Below are 19,284 nucleotides of genomic sequence, written 5' to 3' on the forward strand. Positions count from 1 at the left end.
TGTTGTGTTTGCCCTTGATCTAATGTCCACATATGAGGGAGAACATACGATTTTTGGTCTTTTGGGCCAGGCTAACCTCACTCAGAATGATGTTCTCCAATTCCATCCATTTACCAGCGAATGATAACATTTCGTTCTTCTTCATGGCTGCATAAATGTTCCCCACATTTTAAATACACTGTTCCCTCAGACTGAAGCTTAGAATTTCTTTTCTTTCCCCACAACCGTTAACCTGTCCCTAATTCCTACCCAGTCTCTTGACTTTCCATCTTGTCCAAGTAGGTGTCACAGACTCTCATCTATGGTTTCCTATCTGTGTCCTTCAGTTCTATTCCACACACTTCTAAACCACTTATCAGTCTCTCAGTGATTGCCCACTGCAGTAATTACTATAAAAATATGCTAGTCTAGAAAGAAATATGATAAAGAAAATAATTTAAGCTTTATTTTTTTTCTAGTTGGCTTCTCAAAAATGGTGGTACACACAAGAGCTCCCTTTGGAGTGGCTTTTGAATTTTATTCTCTTTTGACTTTTCCATCAGAATACTCACTTCTATACGTTGTTTTGGGTAAGGTTGGAAGATAGGATAAGTTGTGACTCTTTCAAACTCTTTCCTTTCCTCCTTTTCCACTTGAGATTTTAGGCTAGGTGGAACATGCCTAGAGGGTTTCTTAGCATCTCTTTGATCATTTCTCTGCTCTTTTATTTTTCTCCCTCGAATCATTCGGCCTTGATGTCCCTTTATCTGTTCCTTTGCCCATGCCACCTTGTGCTTTTTGGGTTCTGTTTTGTGTATTTTCTGGACATACTCATTCTTTTCATCCTCCATTGTTAGTATTTTGGGAAAAGGTATTTTATTTGGTGTTCTTTGAGGGAGTAATTGATATGTGTGGTCTCTAAGGCTTCTAGCTTGTGCAGCTTTGTGTATGTGTTTCTCTATATGTTTCAGTTCCCGCTCAGAGACTAGATAGTTCCATTTTTTAGCACCTTCTGAATTCTTACTTTGTGACTTCTTGTCTTCCTCTATTCTAATTTCCCGTTCTGGAACCACTTCCTGGTACAATGCTTTTTCCATCAGCATTTCTCTATATCGTTGATAGTAGTATGCCTCTGCTTTAGCAAACTGGAAGTCAAAAGACACGGCCTTAAGTTTGTTAAGTGTTTCATTCTCGTGTTGGAACTCTTGGGTTAATAGTTTTCTCACTCCCGAAGAATGGATGCCACCTAAACTCTTGTCAAAGGGAGTAATCAGAGCTTTTTAAGTTGGATGTCCTTTATTCTAACTTCATGGTACAGATCTCAAGTGGGCTATTAAGCTGTGCCAGCACTCCTATACTGTGCCCCAGTCAGGAGGGCCTCGGACTGTGGTTCAAACTTCCTACACTCCCCTCTCCCAGTGTCCCCTCCTAGTTGGGGACTTTGCCTTCACCTAACTTGACAAAATGGAAGCAGTCACTTAGCACATTCCTCCTCTTCCCACTGCCAGAGCCACCTCCTTGCCTCTGCCCTAGACTCTGCCTGATTGCTTTTACAGTGGAAACGTTGCCTTTTTTCCTATCAAAAGCCAGTTCGTCCACCTGTGCTTGCTGAACATGGAGAATTTCAATTTTGTAATTATCAAATCCCCTTTCCTACATTATTAAAATCTACTGGATCACTCCCATCGACATAAAAGTATGCTCCAGTGTATATCATCTTTAAAAGAAAAGGGACAATCTTCCTTAATACATATCTATCTCTGACTTTTACTCCTCTTTTTGCCCCGCTACCTCACAGTATACCCTGAAGTAGCCACCTATAATCCCGCCCATATCTCAACTTGCTTCAGCTGGATTCCAGGCCCCACTGCTTCTCTGAGATGGTTCTCGTCTAGGTCACATGAGTGGTCTCCAGATAGAAATTTCAGGGATCCTGTTTCTGGCCCTGCCTTATTTGAGCTCTCAATGTATTTAATAGAGACAACCACTCTCTTTGAAACTTTTCCCTTTCTTCTGGGTTCCAGGCTATTGCTAAGGGCATGTGACTAGACCCCTTACACTATCCTGGCCATCTGCTGAATATCCTTATTCCCATCTTATAGCTGCTCCTTCTCCATTTGTCTTTGCTGGTCTATCTTTTAAAATGCAGTGTAGAAAAACATAGAGAAAATAATCATTTAAGATAGAGCATGGTCACATTTAGGCTTTCTTGGATATGGGTGTCTCATTCAACAACATGACCTTCCATGTGTCAGGCACTGCTCTAGGGAATAGGGATAAATGAGACAGACAAGCCTTGCCCTACCTCTCAACTTGAGACTTGGTTTCTGTCTGTGTGACCATTTATTTCTTTCTCCAGTTTCTACCTTCTCAATCCTGTCACTTCAAAATGCCCCTAATATCCATGTTTTACTTCAACACTGCTGTCTCCCCTGCACACACACACCAAGGTGTTAACTCTACTAATTCTCTGAATCCACATCTCTCCCCTTCTGCCTCCATACCCACCAGACCAAGCACTGTGGCCAGAATGATGTTTTTATTAGGCAAATCTATGCATGTCACTTTCATGCATAAAACCCTGGGATAGGACCCTATTGATTTTAGGCAAGAATCCAAAATTCCAATATGGCATCTATAATCTGGCCCGATTACCTCTCTAGACAAGTATTTCAGCTCACAGCTTGCTCTCTGCACCAGACATCCTGACTTCTGTTCTTCCAAACAGTGTTCTCTCTCCCATGCGAGTATTTCACGTGCTTTTCCTGCTTCTGCTGCCAAACACAAATCACAATCCTGACTTGAACTCACCCCTACAGTCTTTAGATCTGGGCTCACAGGTCACTTCCTCAGACCTTCCACATATCTTCAGAGAAAACCCGATCCTTTCATGACACTTGTGATAATCAGTGACAACGAGCTGTTCAATAGTAGTGTCCCTCAAGACAGGCTCTGAGGGCATGAATGGTGTTTATGTTGCTCAACACTGTCCAGCCAGCACCACTGGTGCTCAAAAAACCAAATGCTGAACTAAACACAACAGGCAATACACTTTCCCTTGGAATACCTGGGCCCTTTTTACATGTCTGATAACCTTTTTACAATCCATTAGTGGATACCAAAGTTCATGGAAAATATATTTTCTCACCTTAATCTTCTTTTCTAGTGGAGAAAGAGAACCTGCTGCAATCCGAGGGTCTTGAGTATTTTTGGCCCAGGCCAATCTAAAAGACCAAAAAGAGAAATTATTCTAGGATTTGCAGAAGGTGTCAGGAGACATGATCTGGAATGAATTACATTAGAGAATTGAGTTGGCACTCACTTTCCATATGGAGCAGAAGGCATTTCTCTGTGCCAACAGGCTGGAGCAAGGAAAGAATGCATTCTAACAAAAGCATAAAGAGTTCTATCAGCAGGGCACCAGTATCTCATGCCTGTAATCCTAGCTATGCAGGAGGCAGAGATCAGGAGGATCTCAGTTTGAAGCCAGCCCCAGGCAAAAATCCATCACAAAAAAGGACTGGTGGTGTGGCTCAAGCAGTAAGAGCTAAGAGTACCTGCCTAGCAACTGTGAGGCCCTGAGTTCAAACTCCAGTGTCACAAAAACAACAACAAAAAACCATATTATGTTGGGGTTGTAACTTTAACACTGGAGAGGAAAAACTAAGTTGCTATTTTAAATATCACAAACCATTGTTTTTCTATTGTTAGTAGAACAAAAAACTTAGTTTTGATAAATTTTTCCAAGTTGTTAGTTCCACTTTAAGTGGAGCTATGTGTAAAGTTATTAATAACTTCTCACAGCAGTTAGGTAACTGTAACATGTTTCATGATTCTTGGCAAAGATTTGCATTTTAAATAATGGAATTTATTTTATCTAATGTAGAAAAATAGAGCAGGGAAATTTGTGCCTTAAGATCAAGCAGTCACATCCTGGAGATTTTTTTTTTTTTGGTGGTAATGGAGTTTGAACTCAGGGCTTCATGCTTGCTATCAGGCACTCAGGACTTGAGCCATGCCCCCCATCCCTTTTTGCTCTGGTTATTTTGGGAATAGGGTCTCACTTTTTGCCCAGGCTGGTCTGGACTGCATTCCTATTTTAGGTTTCCCACCATAGATGGAATGGCAGGCTCACTGCCACACCCAACTCTGTTTTTCTTACTGAGATAGGGTTTCATTAATTTTTTTTTTTTTTTTTTGTCCTGGACTGGCCCAGAACTGAGATCCTCTCAATCTCAGCCTCCCATGTAGCTAGGACTGCAGGCATGAGCCACTGGCACCTGCCAGACATCTCATTTCTTAACCTGATTAGTAAGCAAATAAGTTCTATGTTTAGCAGCCTGGTTGTAAATATTGTTTTCTCTAGCTTCTCTTAGCAACAGAAGAGAAGGGTTTTATAATAGACCTGTAGAAAACCAACATTTGTGATTTCATTTCTTAATAAGACTCATATTTCACTGGGCACCAGTGGCTCACATCTGTAATCCTCGCTACTTAGGAGGCAGAGATCAGAAGGATTGAGGTTTGAAGCCAGGCCAGGCAAATAGTTCATGAGACCCTATCTTGAAAAAACCCATCACAAAAAAGGGCTGGTGGAATGGCTCAAGGTGTAGGCCTTGAGTTCAAACACAGTAATGCAAAAAAAAAAGAAAAGACCCATCACACACACACAAGAAGGGCTGGTGGACTAGCTCAAACTGTAGGCCTGAATTCAAAGCCCAGTACAAAAAAAAAAAAGACATTTCTAATACTGTTTGAAGTTTCTTATGTTGTTTCCATAGCAACATTTCTTGAGTTTACACTAGGCACTGCTACAAGCTTAAGTGGATTGTTTTACTTAATCTTCCAAACAACCTTATGAGCCAGGAACTCATTATTCCTCATTTCATCACAAAGAGAACAGAGCTATGAGAATGACTCCAGGGTTAGTTCCATAGGTGGTGAGTCCTGTTTGATTCCAGAATATGTTTCCAGATGTGGACATTCTCTTGCCTATACCCAAAGTGGAAGGAAAATAATACCTACTGTTCCTCTGCACTCAGACCCAACCACTCAGAGTCTGTCACCATAGGAGGCTCTGAGTGGGGGGCCCACACTGTGCCTTGCTGCTGTGGTAGTCCCCTACAGGACCTTCTCTGGACAGCCTCTGTGGCCACTTGTGTTGCTCTTGTAGCCTTGTACTGTTTCATCTCAGTGTTTTTGGCTTTAGCCACTGCCCTGTCAATTGCCAGTTTCAGGTACAGCACCTTTGATCTTCATTCTTGTGCTCCTCAGTTCTCTATTCTCTGTTCTCACATTCTCTATTTTACAAAGTACTGGTTGCCAGCCACTAAAGTTTCTGGCCTTCTTGCAGACTTTCAACTACCTACTGTTTTTTGAGGATGATTTGGGTTGATTTCTAAGGCAACCAGAAGCAGTCACAACTTTCTGTGTGTCATCACTATCCCAGATGGAGACTACTGTGAGGTGGTGTGTGAAGACATAGTCCATTGGCAGGAATGGACTTCCCCCCCATGTAAGCTTGGCTCAAGTGCCCCAGACAGAGACCGGAAGATTCGTTTCTCAGGCACAGGCACTCGTCAGACATAGCTTCTTTAAGCATAGTGAGTGTTCTCTATGCATACATATTCTCCATGGAGCCAGTAGACAGTCTTGGAGTAGATCCGTTATGCACACAATTCTAGCTGGTGGAGGCTGGATGAGTGTGCCACTGGCCCATTCAAGTGGTCTCATCGTCACTCAGCCATATACTGCTGGCAAGGAGGTTTTGAGTTTTAATATAGTTCAATATATTTTAGTCACACATTATTTAATTTATGCTCATAATTAGGCAGTAAAGATAGGGAAGAAGAAAATATTCCAGTGTTGAAATACTAGTGAAAATAATTTCTCATGTTCACTTCAAAATACTCTTCATATGTGTAAGTTCCATTTGTCCAGGCATACCATGTGTGTAATCTCTTTTGTCTACCGAGATGTCTCAAGTTCTTAAAAAACAAATGTGAACAGAAGACAATATGGTTATTACTTACAACCTGTCTTGTTTTTAAAATCTGTTTTTTGTTTTCTTGAGGTGCTGGGGATGGAACCCAGGGCCTTCAGCATGTCAGGCAAGTGCTCTATAACTGAGCTACATTTCCAACCCAAAACCTGGTTTCTTATTAGGAATAAAATCCGTCCCTCTCAGAAATGTGCAGTATGCAAAGAACTGCTTGAAATTGTAGCCCCCAAATAGTATCACTTAGAAATGTTATATAAGTAAATACATGTATTTTATGCTTTAAAAATCAATGAATTTCAAATAATCAGTTCATAAAAATTGTATTTTCATACTAAAGCACTGAATTGAACTTCAATCTACATTTTAGTATTTACTTGCTCTCTAAACCAAACATGATACCATTTAAAAATTGATGAAAAGCCAATCCATTTAGATGTCAGTCATGTGATATTAATTCAGCCAAAACCTTCATACAACTGACCCGAGAGCACTCTATTACCACAAGTCACATGTTCACCATGACCCCAGCACTGTGTGAAGTGCTGCAGAACAGTGTTTTATTTAAGCTCATGTGGGAACAATAAGAGAAGTTTCTTTTTTGATAAAAAATGTGCAATTCTGAGTATAAGCCTCCTTTTAAGCAAGTAATCAGCTTAAAGTAAAACTTAAGAAAAACACATGGACTTTAAACTAGTTCTTATTTAAGCACTATGTTTTAATATTTCTTTCCAGATGAGAGAAACTAGAGGGGGGGAAGAATATAAGCTAGAGAAGTAGCCTGTGTGGTAGTGAATCAGGTTGAAACATATGAGCAAGACTAGATTTTGCTCACACATAAGTGAAGGATGCCTTAAGTTGTGTTTTTCTTCAATAATTATAAAAAGAAAACACCACTGGGAACAAGTGTTTTATCATACTCCCTACTTTTTAATGCTTCATAGAAATCATGAAGTGCATTTAATTAGTTATGACAGGCCCTGGCTCATGAAGATGATGATGGTTCCTGAATGGAAAGTATTGTTGACAGCTTCTTATGTAAGATGAACTTCATGATATATAATCACAATATAATCAGAGTAACATCTGTTGGGATGATTTGTATGCACCTATTTCTGCGCTCTTTATTCAGTTCTACTGATCTATTTACCTGTTCTTTCATAAATGCTATTACAGTGTCTTGATTAATGATAAGTCTTGAAGTTAGTTCTCTTAACTTTCTTCTCTTTAGTATTGTTTTTATTATTCTGGGCTTTATGGCTTTCCATTATAAGCTCTTCAATCAGTTTGTTGATGACCATAAAATAACTTCTGTGACTTTGACTGGGATTTTACTGACTCTAAAGGTCAAGGGGAAAAGAACTGCCATCCTGACAATATTCATCTTCTTTCAGTGAACATGGGTCATTCATTTATTAAGATCACCTTGATGTTTTTCATTCGAGGTTTATAGTTCTCCATAGTAAATCTTGTACATATTTTGTCAGACTTATACTTTCTATTTCTGGTGCGAATGTAAATGGTATTGTTTTTAATTTCACATTTTCATTGCTCATTTCAAATATGTAGGAAAGTGATTGGCTTTTGTACATTAATCTTGAATCCCACAATCTTTTTTTTAATAATTGGCTATTAGTTCTAGGAATATTTTATTTTTGTTGACTTTTGGCAATTTTCCACAATCATATTTGAGAATAAAGTTTTCTTCCTTCATAGTCTATATCTCCTGTATTGTATTTTCTTACTACATTTAACTACAACTTCCAATGTGATATTGACTAGGAATGGGGACATCCTTGCCTTGCTAGTTTCTCACCATTGAGTAAGTATGATGCTAGCTATAGTTTAACTTTTTGTAGTTGTTTTGCAGATATTTTTTATCAAACTGAGGAACTCCCCTTTGTTCCTAGTTTGCCAAGTTTCATCATTACTGTTGATTTTATCAAATTCTGTATCTATTAATATAATATGATTTTTTTCTTTTTTTCCTATTGATATGATGGATTTATTAATTGCTTTTCTAACATTGAGCCAGCCTGGCATACTGAAATAAATCCTAATGGTGATGGTGTGTAATTCTTTTTTTACATGTTAGATTTAATTTGCTAGCATTTTGTTGAGGATTTTTGCAACTATGCTCATGAGAGATATTGCTCTGTAATTTTCCTTGTAATGTCCTATGTTCTTGGTTTTGGTATTAGGATAATGCTGGCTCCATAGAATGAGTTAGAAAGTATTCCATCTGCTTCTATTTTCTGGAAGAGTCTGTAGAGACTTGGTATAATTTCTTCCTTGAATCTTTGAAAGAACTTTCTAGAGAATCCATTTGGGACTTCTGTAAGTTAGCTTTTCATTGCTGAGAAATACCTGAGAGAAACAGTTTAAAGGAGGAAAGCTTTATTTTGTTTCATACTTTTAGAGGTTCCACTCCATGTCTACTGGACCTGTGGGAAGGCAATATGTCATGGCAAAAGCCGTGGTAGAACAGAGCTGCCAACCTCATAGCAGCTAGGAAGCAGAAAGAGCCAGGCAGGAAGGGGTTTACTTCTAGACAGGTGTGATGGTAAACACCTGTACCGGCATGATTCCAGCACTTTGGAGGCCAAAGCAAGAGGAAGGACTAGGCCAACCCAGGTTACAGAACAAGACCAGCTTAAAAAAAAAAAAAGTTTACTTTTGTTTTTGTTTCATGATTTCACTTTTTAAAAACACTGCAAAAAAATCAGTTTAGGTCAGGCATGGTGGTACAGGCCTGTATCCCCAAGTATAGTTGGAAGGCAGAGACAGGAGGATCATGGTTGCAGGCCAGCCCAGGCAGTTTCCGAGACCCTATCTGAAAAAGCTAAAAAGGAAAAAGGACTGGGAGTATGGCTCAAGTGGCAGAGTGCCTGTGTAAAACAAGCAAGCAAAAACAAAACAAAAACTCCAGCTTTATTGTAGACTGGGAAAACTATGAGACCAGATAGGCTTAAACTATCTGTGCATATAGAGAAAAGACTAAGGAATATTAGCCTGCTGGTGTTCCACACTCATTTCTATACTTTGCCCTGACTCTTTAATCCCTCAGATATCCTCTTTAAAATAGCGATTGCAGACTGGATGCCCATGAGCTGAATTTGACCTATATAAATGTTTTGTTTGGCCTGTAGAATTAAAAAAAATTTTTTTGAAGTAATATTTTATTTACACATAAAAAATGTACATCTCTAGCTTCTCTTTAAAAGTTATAAGGTATGTGGCACCAAGTTTATACCATACCTTGTTGGAATTAAAGACGCTCTGGTGCCAAAAACACACAAGAGACAGAAAATCTTGACAAGGCAATTTCTCTTGATCAAGAGGGTGCAAGCGTGCGCTCACTCCCGCTAAGCAACACACAAGCACAAAATGGCTGACAGTGGCTCCTCCTATATCCATGATACAGTCATACCTGCCCCTCACCTGGGATTTATCCAGGTCAAAGGTTCACAATCTCCCTTGATTGGCTAAAAGGCTTGGGGGATGGATTAGGGGATACAGTTGGCGGGCAATGGAGTCGTACAGGAATCTGGAAGAAATAGCAAGTCACCCAAGATGGCGACCTGAAGAATTTCTAAGTAATTTAAGAGGGTAACAAATGCTTTGATAGAAAAGATCATTTTTCTTACAACCAGACAAACAGCTCTAGCTGGTAGCTGCTTCCTTTAAAAATGGTATTCTTAGCTGGGTGCTCTGCACCCTGTAATCCTAGCTTCTTTGGAGGCTGAGATCTGGAGGCTCTCAGTTTGAGGCCAGCCCTGGCAAATAGTTTGTAAGAACCCCATCTCCAGAATAACCAGAACATAATGGACTAGAAGTGTGCCTCAAGCTACAGAGCACCTGCTTTGCAAACGCAAAGCCCTGAGTTCAAACTCGTCTCAGCCAAAAACACATAAATAAATAAATAAAAATAAGACCCGTGTTCTTCAATTCTTGATCCACTGTAGAGTCCTGTTTATGATTCTCTACCTGTCTGGAAGCAGCTCTAGGTGTGAGAATCAACTAAAGCCAGGTCTTTTTTGTCAAAGAAGTTACTGTATAACTATCACTGTGTAGAAGCCAGCCAACCTCCCCAAATTGCTGCCTACATGTTTTGTGAAATGTTGCTTGACCTTGCAAGGTTCTTGAGGTCAAACAGAGCTGTTTATTGCCAGATGTCCTAACCTCAAACTGCTACTTAAACATGAATATTGCCCGAAATAATTTTCTTGTTCTCCCTGCTTCAAGGTCCCCCTTACCCCATGTGCAAAGATTGTGAACCCAAACTAGTCCATCAGGGTGAGGGGCAAAGACATAAAAACTGAACTGACTCCTCACTCAGTGTGTTCTGCCCATCAGACTATGGTCTGTGACTGCACCCATTTGCAGAAGTAAAACTTTTCTTTTTGCCTTGCTGAGCAACTCCCAAGTATTTCTTTGATCACATTCCTAAAAATTTGGCACCCAACATGGGGCAAATTTTGTTGCCACAGGGATCACAGGGACCTCTTTCTCAGAGGAGACACGACCTGCTGCCTAGTTGCTGTAGCCTCAGAGAGGGGAGATCTGCCATCCCTGGGCCAACACTGGACCCAAGGTTGAGAGACACTCAGCAACGTGGGGAAGGAACCCTTATAAAAAGCACTTCAGTGGCCAGGGCAACTTTGCACAGACCAAGGTGAGGATATTTCCTTGGTGGCCTGGACATCCTGGAAGCTGTGTGGGTATGACTGGGACTTGTCTCAGACACAAAACAAGTGCTAACTTTGGACGAAAAAAAAGCACTTTGGGTAAAATACAAAAAATCTCCAGTACTGGGGGACTGAGCTTTTCCCAGGGAAACAGACACAACCAATGTTAAGGGATGGGTAACAAAAATTCAGTTCCAAAGAGGGAGAATCACAAGAGAATAGATGCATCATCCACCATTCCACTGATAGCCCTCTGAATATGGTTTAAAAAGGTTTTTGCCGAGAGTGCACTCTAATTTTTTTGTGTGTCAATTTGTTTACAGCATTGAGCAAAATTTAATTTGCTCCTGGGATTCCAGCTCATCTTATGCGCACTTAAATTGAGTTTTTTTCTGGCATGCTTAAAGATGCATGCACGTGCGTGTTGTAAGCATCTTCAAAATGGTTCATCTTCAAAATGGTTCATTATAACATTAACGTGATATTCAAGGTAACAAAAAATACAGGGTGTTTGTGTTAAAGACTGTTTAACAGGGTGTCTCTGTTATAAACTGCTTAAGCTTTTTACATACGAATGTAAACATCTTGAGGATGGGTTCTTATTGTAGAGTCAATGAAAAAAAATTGTTACTTTCACTCTGTTCTACTGTTACTTTTAAGAAAACAAGTTTTCAAACTTATTTCAATCAGGTCTCACTAGGATGCAGGCATTCAGGGGTTAACACTCCAGCTCAGACCAGAGGAGAATAAAGAAAAGGGGTCCACACAGCCTGCAGCAGGAATCTTGGAATTTGGGTAGTTAAAAAAATGACCTTAGCCTATTTCATTCTATTGTAAATAAAATCTGGGATTTAATTCTCTCTTATAATACATGGATCTATTAACAAACGGGCTTTCTATAAATTGTTTTTATACAAAAAATAATTTTAAGGTTACTTTCTTTCTGGTTTTTCCATACAAATATAAGGCTGTAAGTTAAAAGGTTTTATGTGTTTTCAACAAGTAACAAAAAATATAAAAGGTATTAAAGATATGGTTTTTTAAAAATAAGAGGTTAAAAATACTTCAAAGTAAAAAAAAAAGGCTTATATAAAGAAAGGTTTGTCCTCAAAATTGACTCAAAATAACAAAAGAAAGGATAAAGACAATCTCCCCCAGGGGTTATAGAGTAAGTTGCCATAAAGGTACAGAGTAAGTTGTCATAAAAAGATGGAGCTTACAAATGTTTATGTAAGTGACTTAGATTTTGACTAAAATCTAAGAGTTACATTAAAGGTTTTGTAAGGTCAAAATTTAATATACTGATGTTAAAGTAAAACTTAATTCTCTAAGCTCATAACAAGTCTGTCTTAAAAATATTGTTTTGTTCTTGGTAACATTTACAAAAAAAAAAAAAAGCCAAAGTGCACCCTCCAAATAGGATAAAGGGAAAACTAAAAAATGAGCACTACACTGGAGGTTAAGACCTCCAGTTTTTATTGGAGTCAACAGAGACGTATTAGTCCTACTCCTTCCTTCCACATGGCAGGCAGAAGGAATTTTTGTCCTGGGATGGGCAGATTGGGCCTGTTATTTTAGGGGGGCTCCATTTAACACAGGTTGGTGAGATCCTGCTGTATGTCATGAGCCATCTGTTAATGTCAACAACCTGGGATGTGATCCCTTATCAACATCTGAGCCCTGATTCTTGGCCATTAGGTTTCCTAACTTCACACTTAGTCCCCATAATATTTATCTGTGTTTTCTGTTTTGTCAGGGTTTTGGCTACTAAGGTAACTGAGCCACAACTTAAGAAAAAGTTCACTGAAGAGTTGGTTTATGTAAAATCTTCTAGATGACCTCATAATTATGTTGAACAACTGTTGTCTTGGGTGATTCTAATGCAGTCATTACTTGTATGTGTCTGTGACTGGGCTATCTGGGGTCATTAACACTGTCCCCCTCTCCAACTGATGGGAAAAATCTAAGGTTGTACTTCAAGAGTAATAACTAAATTATATACATACATATATATGTATATATGTGTGTGTATATATATATATATATATATATATATACATATATATATATATATACATATATATATATATATATATATATATATATACATATATATATATATATACATATATATATATATATATATACATATATATATAAAACCTCTATAGAATTGTGATGCTGTTGCTGGCTTCTATCTATATCTATCTATTTATCTATCAATCATTTGTGTTTTCCAAGTATATCAAGCCTTTTAAAATACAAAGTTTATATGAACACTGTGACAAGAAGTTAATGGTACTGATATACTGTTCTGTTAGTTGCTAAACTGTTCCTCAGAATTTTAACCATGGCTCTTTTAAGTTTTTGTCATTACGGTTCTGATACTTCTGGGGCATTTACAATCAAGTCCATAAAAAATGACTCTAATGAGTACTTATGTGTCAACCAGGTTAGCTTTTTGGATTTCTGCTTTTGTTGGATTTTTATATTGTCCTTGTCTAGAAGCACAGTGCCTAAGAGTTACTCCTTGTAAGCCTCTTTGTTGCTTAAATTTGGCCAAAAGGGTCTAGTTGGCACTGACTCTCACCTGATCTGCTTGTTACTTCCACATGGGACCAAAAACAAAAAAAATCTAGGAAAACAAATCCTCATAATGAGGGACAAAAATAACAAATTGAGAAAGATCTTTAGTCTATACCCTAACACCCTGAATGGCCCAATCTCATCTGATCTCGTAAGCTAAGCAGGGTCAGGCCTGGTTTGTACTGGGGTAGAAGGAATCTTCAAAGGAGACTACTCAGAGACAAGGGGGGAATGCTGTCAAAGTTCAAATAGAGTTACTGGTGCCAGACCTCTCAAAATAACCAGTTGAGAGAATTGAGGAAATGGTTCTTATGCATGTGTGGCTATCTGGCATCAAAACCCTTCCAAGCACAAACTCATATTTCTAGTTAGGGTCTTCTAAAATAGAGACAAATTGACTATTTTTACTGGCTCTAGATATGTCCTTTGAAAAAGATGTTGTTTTAAATTTTTTTAAACAATGGTTTTTTTTTTTGTTGGACATATATAGGCCCCTCATTTAAACTGTCATGAGACAAAGTAACTACTGATAATGTATCGTTGCCATGGTAATTCTGCAGACAAGAAAAATGGCAGGTTCAAACATTAAAAAAAAAAAAAAAAAGCGTACTACAGCCAACACCTCCTGCCACAAGTATGAGAAAAAAAAATTTAATTCTTGACTACTGTTTCTAACCTGGTTCCTCCCTCTACTTAGCCCCTGGTCTTTTAATCTGCTTGTCTAGTTTGTTTCTTCAGGGTTGGAGACAATCAAGCTCCAGATGGTGATGGAGACAAAGCCACACACACCAGAGATATCTTCCTGATACCATGGACTCCTTGACAGATCCTCTTGATATCCCAGAAGAGACACTGACTGACTGTTGAGGGACCCTTTGAGTCAATGCTCCCTTTCCTGACAGAAGTCAGGGTTACCTCTGGAGGGGGAGAATATAAGGAGAAAAATATAAGACAAAATAAAATGACAAAAATGTCCCTGGGGATATAAATGTAAAGGGACAAATGACAAAAGTAACTTTGTTTTAGGTAAAGGGGACAAAAGGACAGACTTAAAAAGAAAACGGTTAAAAAGACATGAAAAACCAGCTTCGCACGCAGAAGCTGAGGCACAACAAACTCTCCCAAAATAAACAAAAAGGGGTCTCACCAAAATAATGAGTAGTCATAAAATACAAGTAAAAAGCCTCCAGAACAGGATGGACTAATGAGGCCCTCTTGGAATGTCCAGTCTGATATGGCTAAGGGCAACTTTTGGTTAAGTGACTTAACCAAAAGTCACTTAATACTAGCTAAATTAAAAAAAACTGTAAATCAAAGGGTGGAATTGCCAGAATTAACTAAATTCATGTCTTTTCTGTCAAAGGAAGTTAGTGTCTAATTATCGTCGTGTAGAAGCCAGCCAACCTCTCCAAAATTGCTGCCTACGTGCTTTGTGAAACGTTGCTTGACCTTGCAAGGTTCTTGGTCAATGAGCTGTTTGTCCCCAGATGTCCTAATCTCAAACAGCTGCTTAAAGATGAATATTGCCCAAAAGAATTTTCTTGCTCTCCCTGCTTCAAGAGTCCTTTTTACCCACGTGCCCCCTTTTCTAAGTAACCAATGGCAAAAACTGTGAACCCAAACCAGTTCATCAGGGTAAGAGGCAAAGAGATGAAAACCGAACTGACTCCCCATTCAGTGGTTCTGCCTATTGGACTAGGGTCTAGCCTGCACCCTTCTGCACAAGTCAAAGTTTGCCTGGCTGAGCGACTCCCGGTTAGCTGGGAAGGGCATTTCCAACACAGGTAGTTACCTCCAGAATGGTCAGGAGCAGGCTTAGGGGGATAACTTTCGACCTGGGACCAGGAGGAAATGTCTGGGAGAACCACAGCCTGGGAGCCTCCGTTTGCACATCTGTGAAACGGGCAGACGCCCCGCGGTGTGGCAACGTGCAGAGGGCTGGGCGAACCGGCCTGGGGGCACGACGCCCACCCACGCTGGCTCCCCGGGCCGCGCCCCGCGCCGGCCTCGCTCCCCAGCCCTCCCGCCGCGGGCCGCCGAGGCCAACCCCGGGCGCCGAGAGGCGTGGCCGGCCCGCAAGGCCTCGCGGCAGCCATGGCCTCGGTGGTGGAGTACAAGGGGCTCAAGGGCGGCTACCACTGCGGCTACTGCGACTCCAGGGAGGGCAAGGCATCGTGCGGTGAGTGTCCGGTCGTCGGGACTGTCGCCCATCCGTGGCAGGCGCCCGCTGCGCCCCGGACGGCCCTTTGCGAGTTGCGGGGGGCGGGAGGGGGAGAAAGCGGCTCCGCAGCCCATTCCTGCTTCACTTCCCCACTCGTCTCTTCCCCGCCAGTTTCCCCTCCCTTCCCCTCCGTCTGGCAGCCTCACTCTCACGGATGATGGCAGCCCCTCGCAGAGAAGGAACGGAAATAGCGGAAAGCCGCCCTCGGTCAAGATGGCGCGGGCGGCGTCAGCTGCGAGAGGCTCCCTACCAGGCTGGGCCAGCGGGAGCCCGAGTGGCTTCGCGCGAGCTTCGGAGGCGCCCGGGCGCAGGCGCGCTGCATTGTGGGGCGGCGGCGGCGGCGGCGGCGGCGGCGGCGGCGGCGGCGTTGGCGGCGGCGTTGGGCCGGGCGGTGGAGCGCTCGCCGGGCTGAGGCCATGGCTTCGTGGAACGCGCTTTCGCCCAGCATCGTTGAGTATTTCGAGGGCGAGGACTTCTACCGCTGTGGCTATTGCAAGAACGAGTCGGGCAGTCGCTCCCATGGTGAGCGAGCCGGGCCGGCGGGCGTGGGAAGCCGGGCGCCGTGGCCCCCTGTCCAGCCCCGAGCCTCGGGGACGCCCTCGGGAGGGCCGTGGCCGACAGGGTCGAGGCGGACTCGCGTCTGACTCGGAGGGAAGCTCCTCGGTGCCTGTCTTCGGGAAGAGCGCTCGGGTCTGCAGGCGGATGCCGTCACTGGGACACGCGGGTCCCTAACGAAGGTTTTGGGGATCGCCGTGCGTGGAGTCGGGAGTCGCCGGCTTGCGTCCCCGGGAGTGCGTGCGCCACTCGGGGTGCAGGACGGTCGGGGTGTGCGGCTGTGAGTGGGGGGCGTGAGCGCACCTGCGCACCATCGGAAGTGGATGGGGTGTGTCTGGAAGGGGACATCATAAACTGGTGGCCCTCGTCGTGGCCAGCCAGGGGACCCTGTTGTCCGCATTTGTTTTGTTTTGTTTTAAATTAGATTCTCACGCTGTCATTCCTACGCCCACCTCGCCGGCCGACCACAGCTTGAGCCCATAGTTTTGTTGTTCCATCGTGATTTAGGTCTCTTTGGGAAGATGTGTTGTTTGTAAACAAAACGCATTTTATGTATTTCCTGCTGTGTCATGCTTTGGCAAAGAGGCAGTGTTGAATCTGTTCTTTTAATAGAATAATCCGGCATCGTGGGAAACGGGATAGCCAGGGGAATGTAAATTTAGATTAAGCGTTTTTCCATTTTAGACGTCTCGGTAAGTGGGGAATGGCCTTGTGGACTATGGTGTGGCCATGTGCTTACTTCCTTCAAAGTGTTTGTGGGATGCTGCTTTCGGACAGCGGTCCTGGGTAGACAGTGATGCAGTCATTGGAAGTGTCGGTTATGAAGAGCAGATAAGTGGGAAAAGGCTTATAGGATAGGGTGAAACAGAAGAGGACAGGGCACAAATGCGACAGTTCTGAGAGGAGCAGGGCCCGGGAGCCGCATGTCAAGTAGTGACAGGTTGCCCGGGAGTGATAGAGCCCTTCCTCCTCTTTTTCAGAAGTTTTGTATGGTGACTCTAATAGCTATATGATCAGAAAGATGTATTAAAATAATATTTTAATAGAATTTTTTCCAGTAATTTTAGTAAGAAAATTAGCTAAAATAAGTGTGTTATAAGTTTTGTTGAAGAAACCTGCCTTCAATCTTTTCATCTAGAGAAGTAAGGATAAATTTCTGTCATTTCCATTTTAATTTTCATAATCTTTACTATATGGCACCCATCGATTGTGTAGGTATGACCCCAAAAAAGTTGCTTTCTAGTTCTCCCAAAGAGATCAGTTTAGTAGATCAGTTATTAAAGTTTGAAGGTGTGATGCAGTCCAATTGCAGTGAGGATCTAGATTTCTGATGTCATAAGGACTATTGACTAATCCTTGATCAAATGTAATCACTTTGAGGTATTTGAATTTTTATTTAAATATATTTTAGTTTTCATTTGTGTTGAATACTGTGTCAATGTAGCAAGTGTGAATATAAAATTTTCATTTCTCCCATGTGAATGTTTTAGAATATAGCCTATTCATTTTTCTAAAAACAGCACTTTGAAGTTAACAAAGAAGAAAACTCAACTTGCTATAATTAACAATAGCACTTATTTTTTTTAGGAATGTGGGCGCATTCCATGACAGTCCAGGATTATCAGGATCTTATAGATCGAGGATGGCGAAGGTAAACCTAGACACTTTCTGCTGTTGGTCGGTTTCTTGTTTTATTTTTCGCAGTGCTGGTGATAAAACCCAAGGCCTCATACATGCTAGGGCTCGGGTTCTTTTTTTGGCAGTACTGGAGTTTGAACTCAGGGCCTTTTGCTTAGTAGGCAGGTGCTCTACTACGTGAGCACTCTGCCAGCCCTTTCTGTATTGGGTTTTTTTAAGATAAGGTCTTGCTTTTTCCCTTAGATAGGCCTCCTGATCTCAGCCTCCTGAATAGCTAGGATTATAGACATTAGACACTGGTGCCCAGCACATCAGCTTCTTCTTATAATTGGAAAATTAGGTTTGCTTTTAAAATACTTTCTTGTGTTGCAAAGAGGTTGAAGAAAATGTTTATAATATTCTTTCCAGGTATAATAGGACATACTTGTAAGTCCAGCATTCAGGAAGGAAGGTCCTGAATAAGGAAGATCAAAAGTTCAAGGCTAGCCTGGGCTATAATAGGGAGACCCTGTTTCAAAAAAAGAGAGATTGAGAAGAGAAAATGTTTATTATGTTCTTTTACATAGTGATTTTTTTCTCTTAAAAATTTATTAGGAAGACTAAAATATATGCAGAAGTAGAGAATACTTTATAATCAATCTTAGAGCCAATCACTAATCTTCAGCAGTTAGTAAAATTCTGCCCATCTTGTCTCATTGATTCTCCTTGCCTTCCCTCATCTCCACTTCCAAAGCGCTTTACAACAAATTACATCTGTAAATTATTATTACAGATAGCATATTGATAAACTTGCAATAAGTATGTATCTCTAAGAGTGAAGGAATCTTTTTACCTTCTTTTTTAAGTGGTGCTGGGGATTAAACCTGCTAGGAAGTGCTCTATCACTACGTCTCAGCTCTCTTGTTTCTTTTTTAATGTGTCCATAATCATCTTTATCATACATTATGAAATCTATAATAATTCTTTGATGTTTCCTGTTACGTAGCTTTGGTGAGCGTTTTCTGGATTATCTCAAAAATCTTTTTTTTTTTTTTTTTAAGCAGTTGGTTTATCAATTCCATTAAGGTCCAGGCATTGCCTTTTTTGGGTAGTTATTTTTATAAACACAACTATTATGTAACCCTTAAGAAATCTTTTTTATGTAAATATGAGCAGTATTAAGTACTTTTATGCCAGTATTCTCCAAAACATACGGGGTGGAGTGTACCACTCTAAACTGTTAACAAGGTTCTTAAATTTAATAGTGAGGCTCAAGGTGTAGGTATAGGCCAGGTGTTGAGGACTTTATGTGCCATGATAAGGGACTTTTTTTTTAAAGGTAAAATGTAGCCATTGAAGGATTTTATAAAAGAGAGAAGCATGACGTAATTTGTTTTGGAAAGTATGGTTTAGATGGCAGAGAGATATATGAGGGGGTATCCTGGAGTTAGGAGGACAGAGTTCCAGAGATTATTGGTCTATCCATGATATGAAATGATGAGGACTGATGTTTGAGTGACAATGATGGTAGAAGGGGGGAGAAAAATGTAAGATACATTTTACGTGTGGAAATCTTGCTGATAAGAAATAGAGTCTAATTAGAGGAAGTGGTCTAAAATGACTCTTAGGTTTCTGGCTTG

General features: G+C 40.9%; 2 protein-coding genes across 17 annotated transcripts in view; one reads left to right on the forward strand and one right to left on the reverse strand.

Annotated features, from left to right (window-relative positions):
* Positions 1 to 134: 134 nt before the first annotated feature.
* LOC141424720 (uncharacterized) lies at positions 135 to 15,347 on the reverse strand. The gene is made up of 4 exons (XM_074077989.1): positions 15,044 to 15,347; positions 14,824 to 14,860; positions 3,128 to 3,203; positions 135 to 1,232 (listed from the first exon to the last, which is right to left on the reverse strand). The coding sequence occupies exons 1-4, from the start codon at positions 15,345 to 15,347 to the stop codon at positions 444 to 446; spliced, it is 1,206 nt and encodes a 401-aa protein (XP_073934090.1). The 3' UTR covers positions 135 to 443.
* Positions 14,952 to 19,284, forward strand: part of Ate1 (arginyltransferase 1) — a 142,943-nt gene continuing 138,610 nt past the window's right edge. For 10 of the 16 annotated variants that reach the window (XR_012449602.1, XM_020171758.2, XM_074078170.1 and 7 more), the window contains exons 1-2: positions 15,821 to 15,994; positions 17,615 to 17,678. Coding sequence is in view for 15 of the 16 variants with exons in the window: in XM_020171758.2 (XP_020027347.1) it covers positions 15,889 to 15,994; positions 17,615 to 17,678 (170 nt within the window). In the remaining variant the exon portion in view is untranslated. Of the gene's footprint in view, positions 15,036 to 15,282; positions 15,431 to 15,820; positions 15,995 to 17,614; positions 17,679 to 19,284 lie in introns of those variants that run through there. The other 6 variants (XM_020171759.2, XM_020171765.2, XM_020171764.2 and 3 more) reach the window with 3 other exon arrangements.

The sequence above is a fragment of the Castor canadensis genome, chromosome 7 (genome assembly GCF_047511655.1).
Source record: "Castor canadensis chromosome 7, mCasCan1.hap1v2, whole genome shotgun sequence".
Taxonomy (NCBI): domain Eukaryota; kingdom Metazoa; phylum Chordata; class Mammalia; order Rodentia; family Castoridae; genus Castor; species Castor canadensis.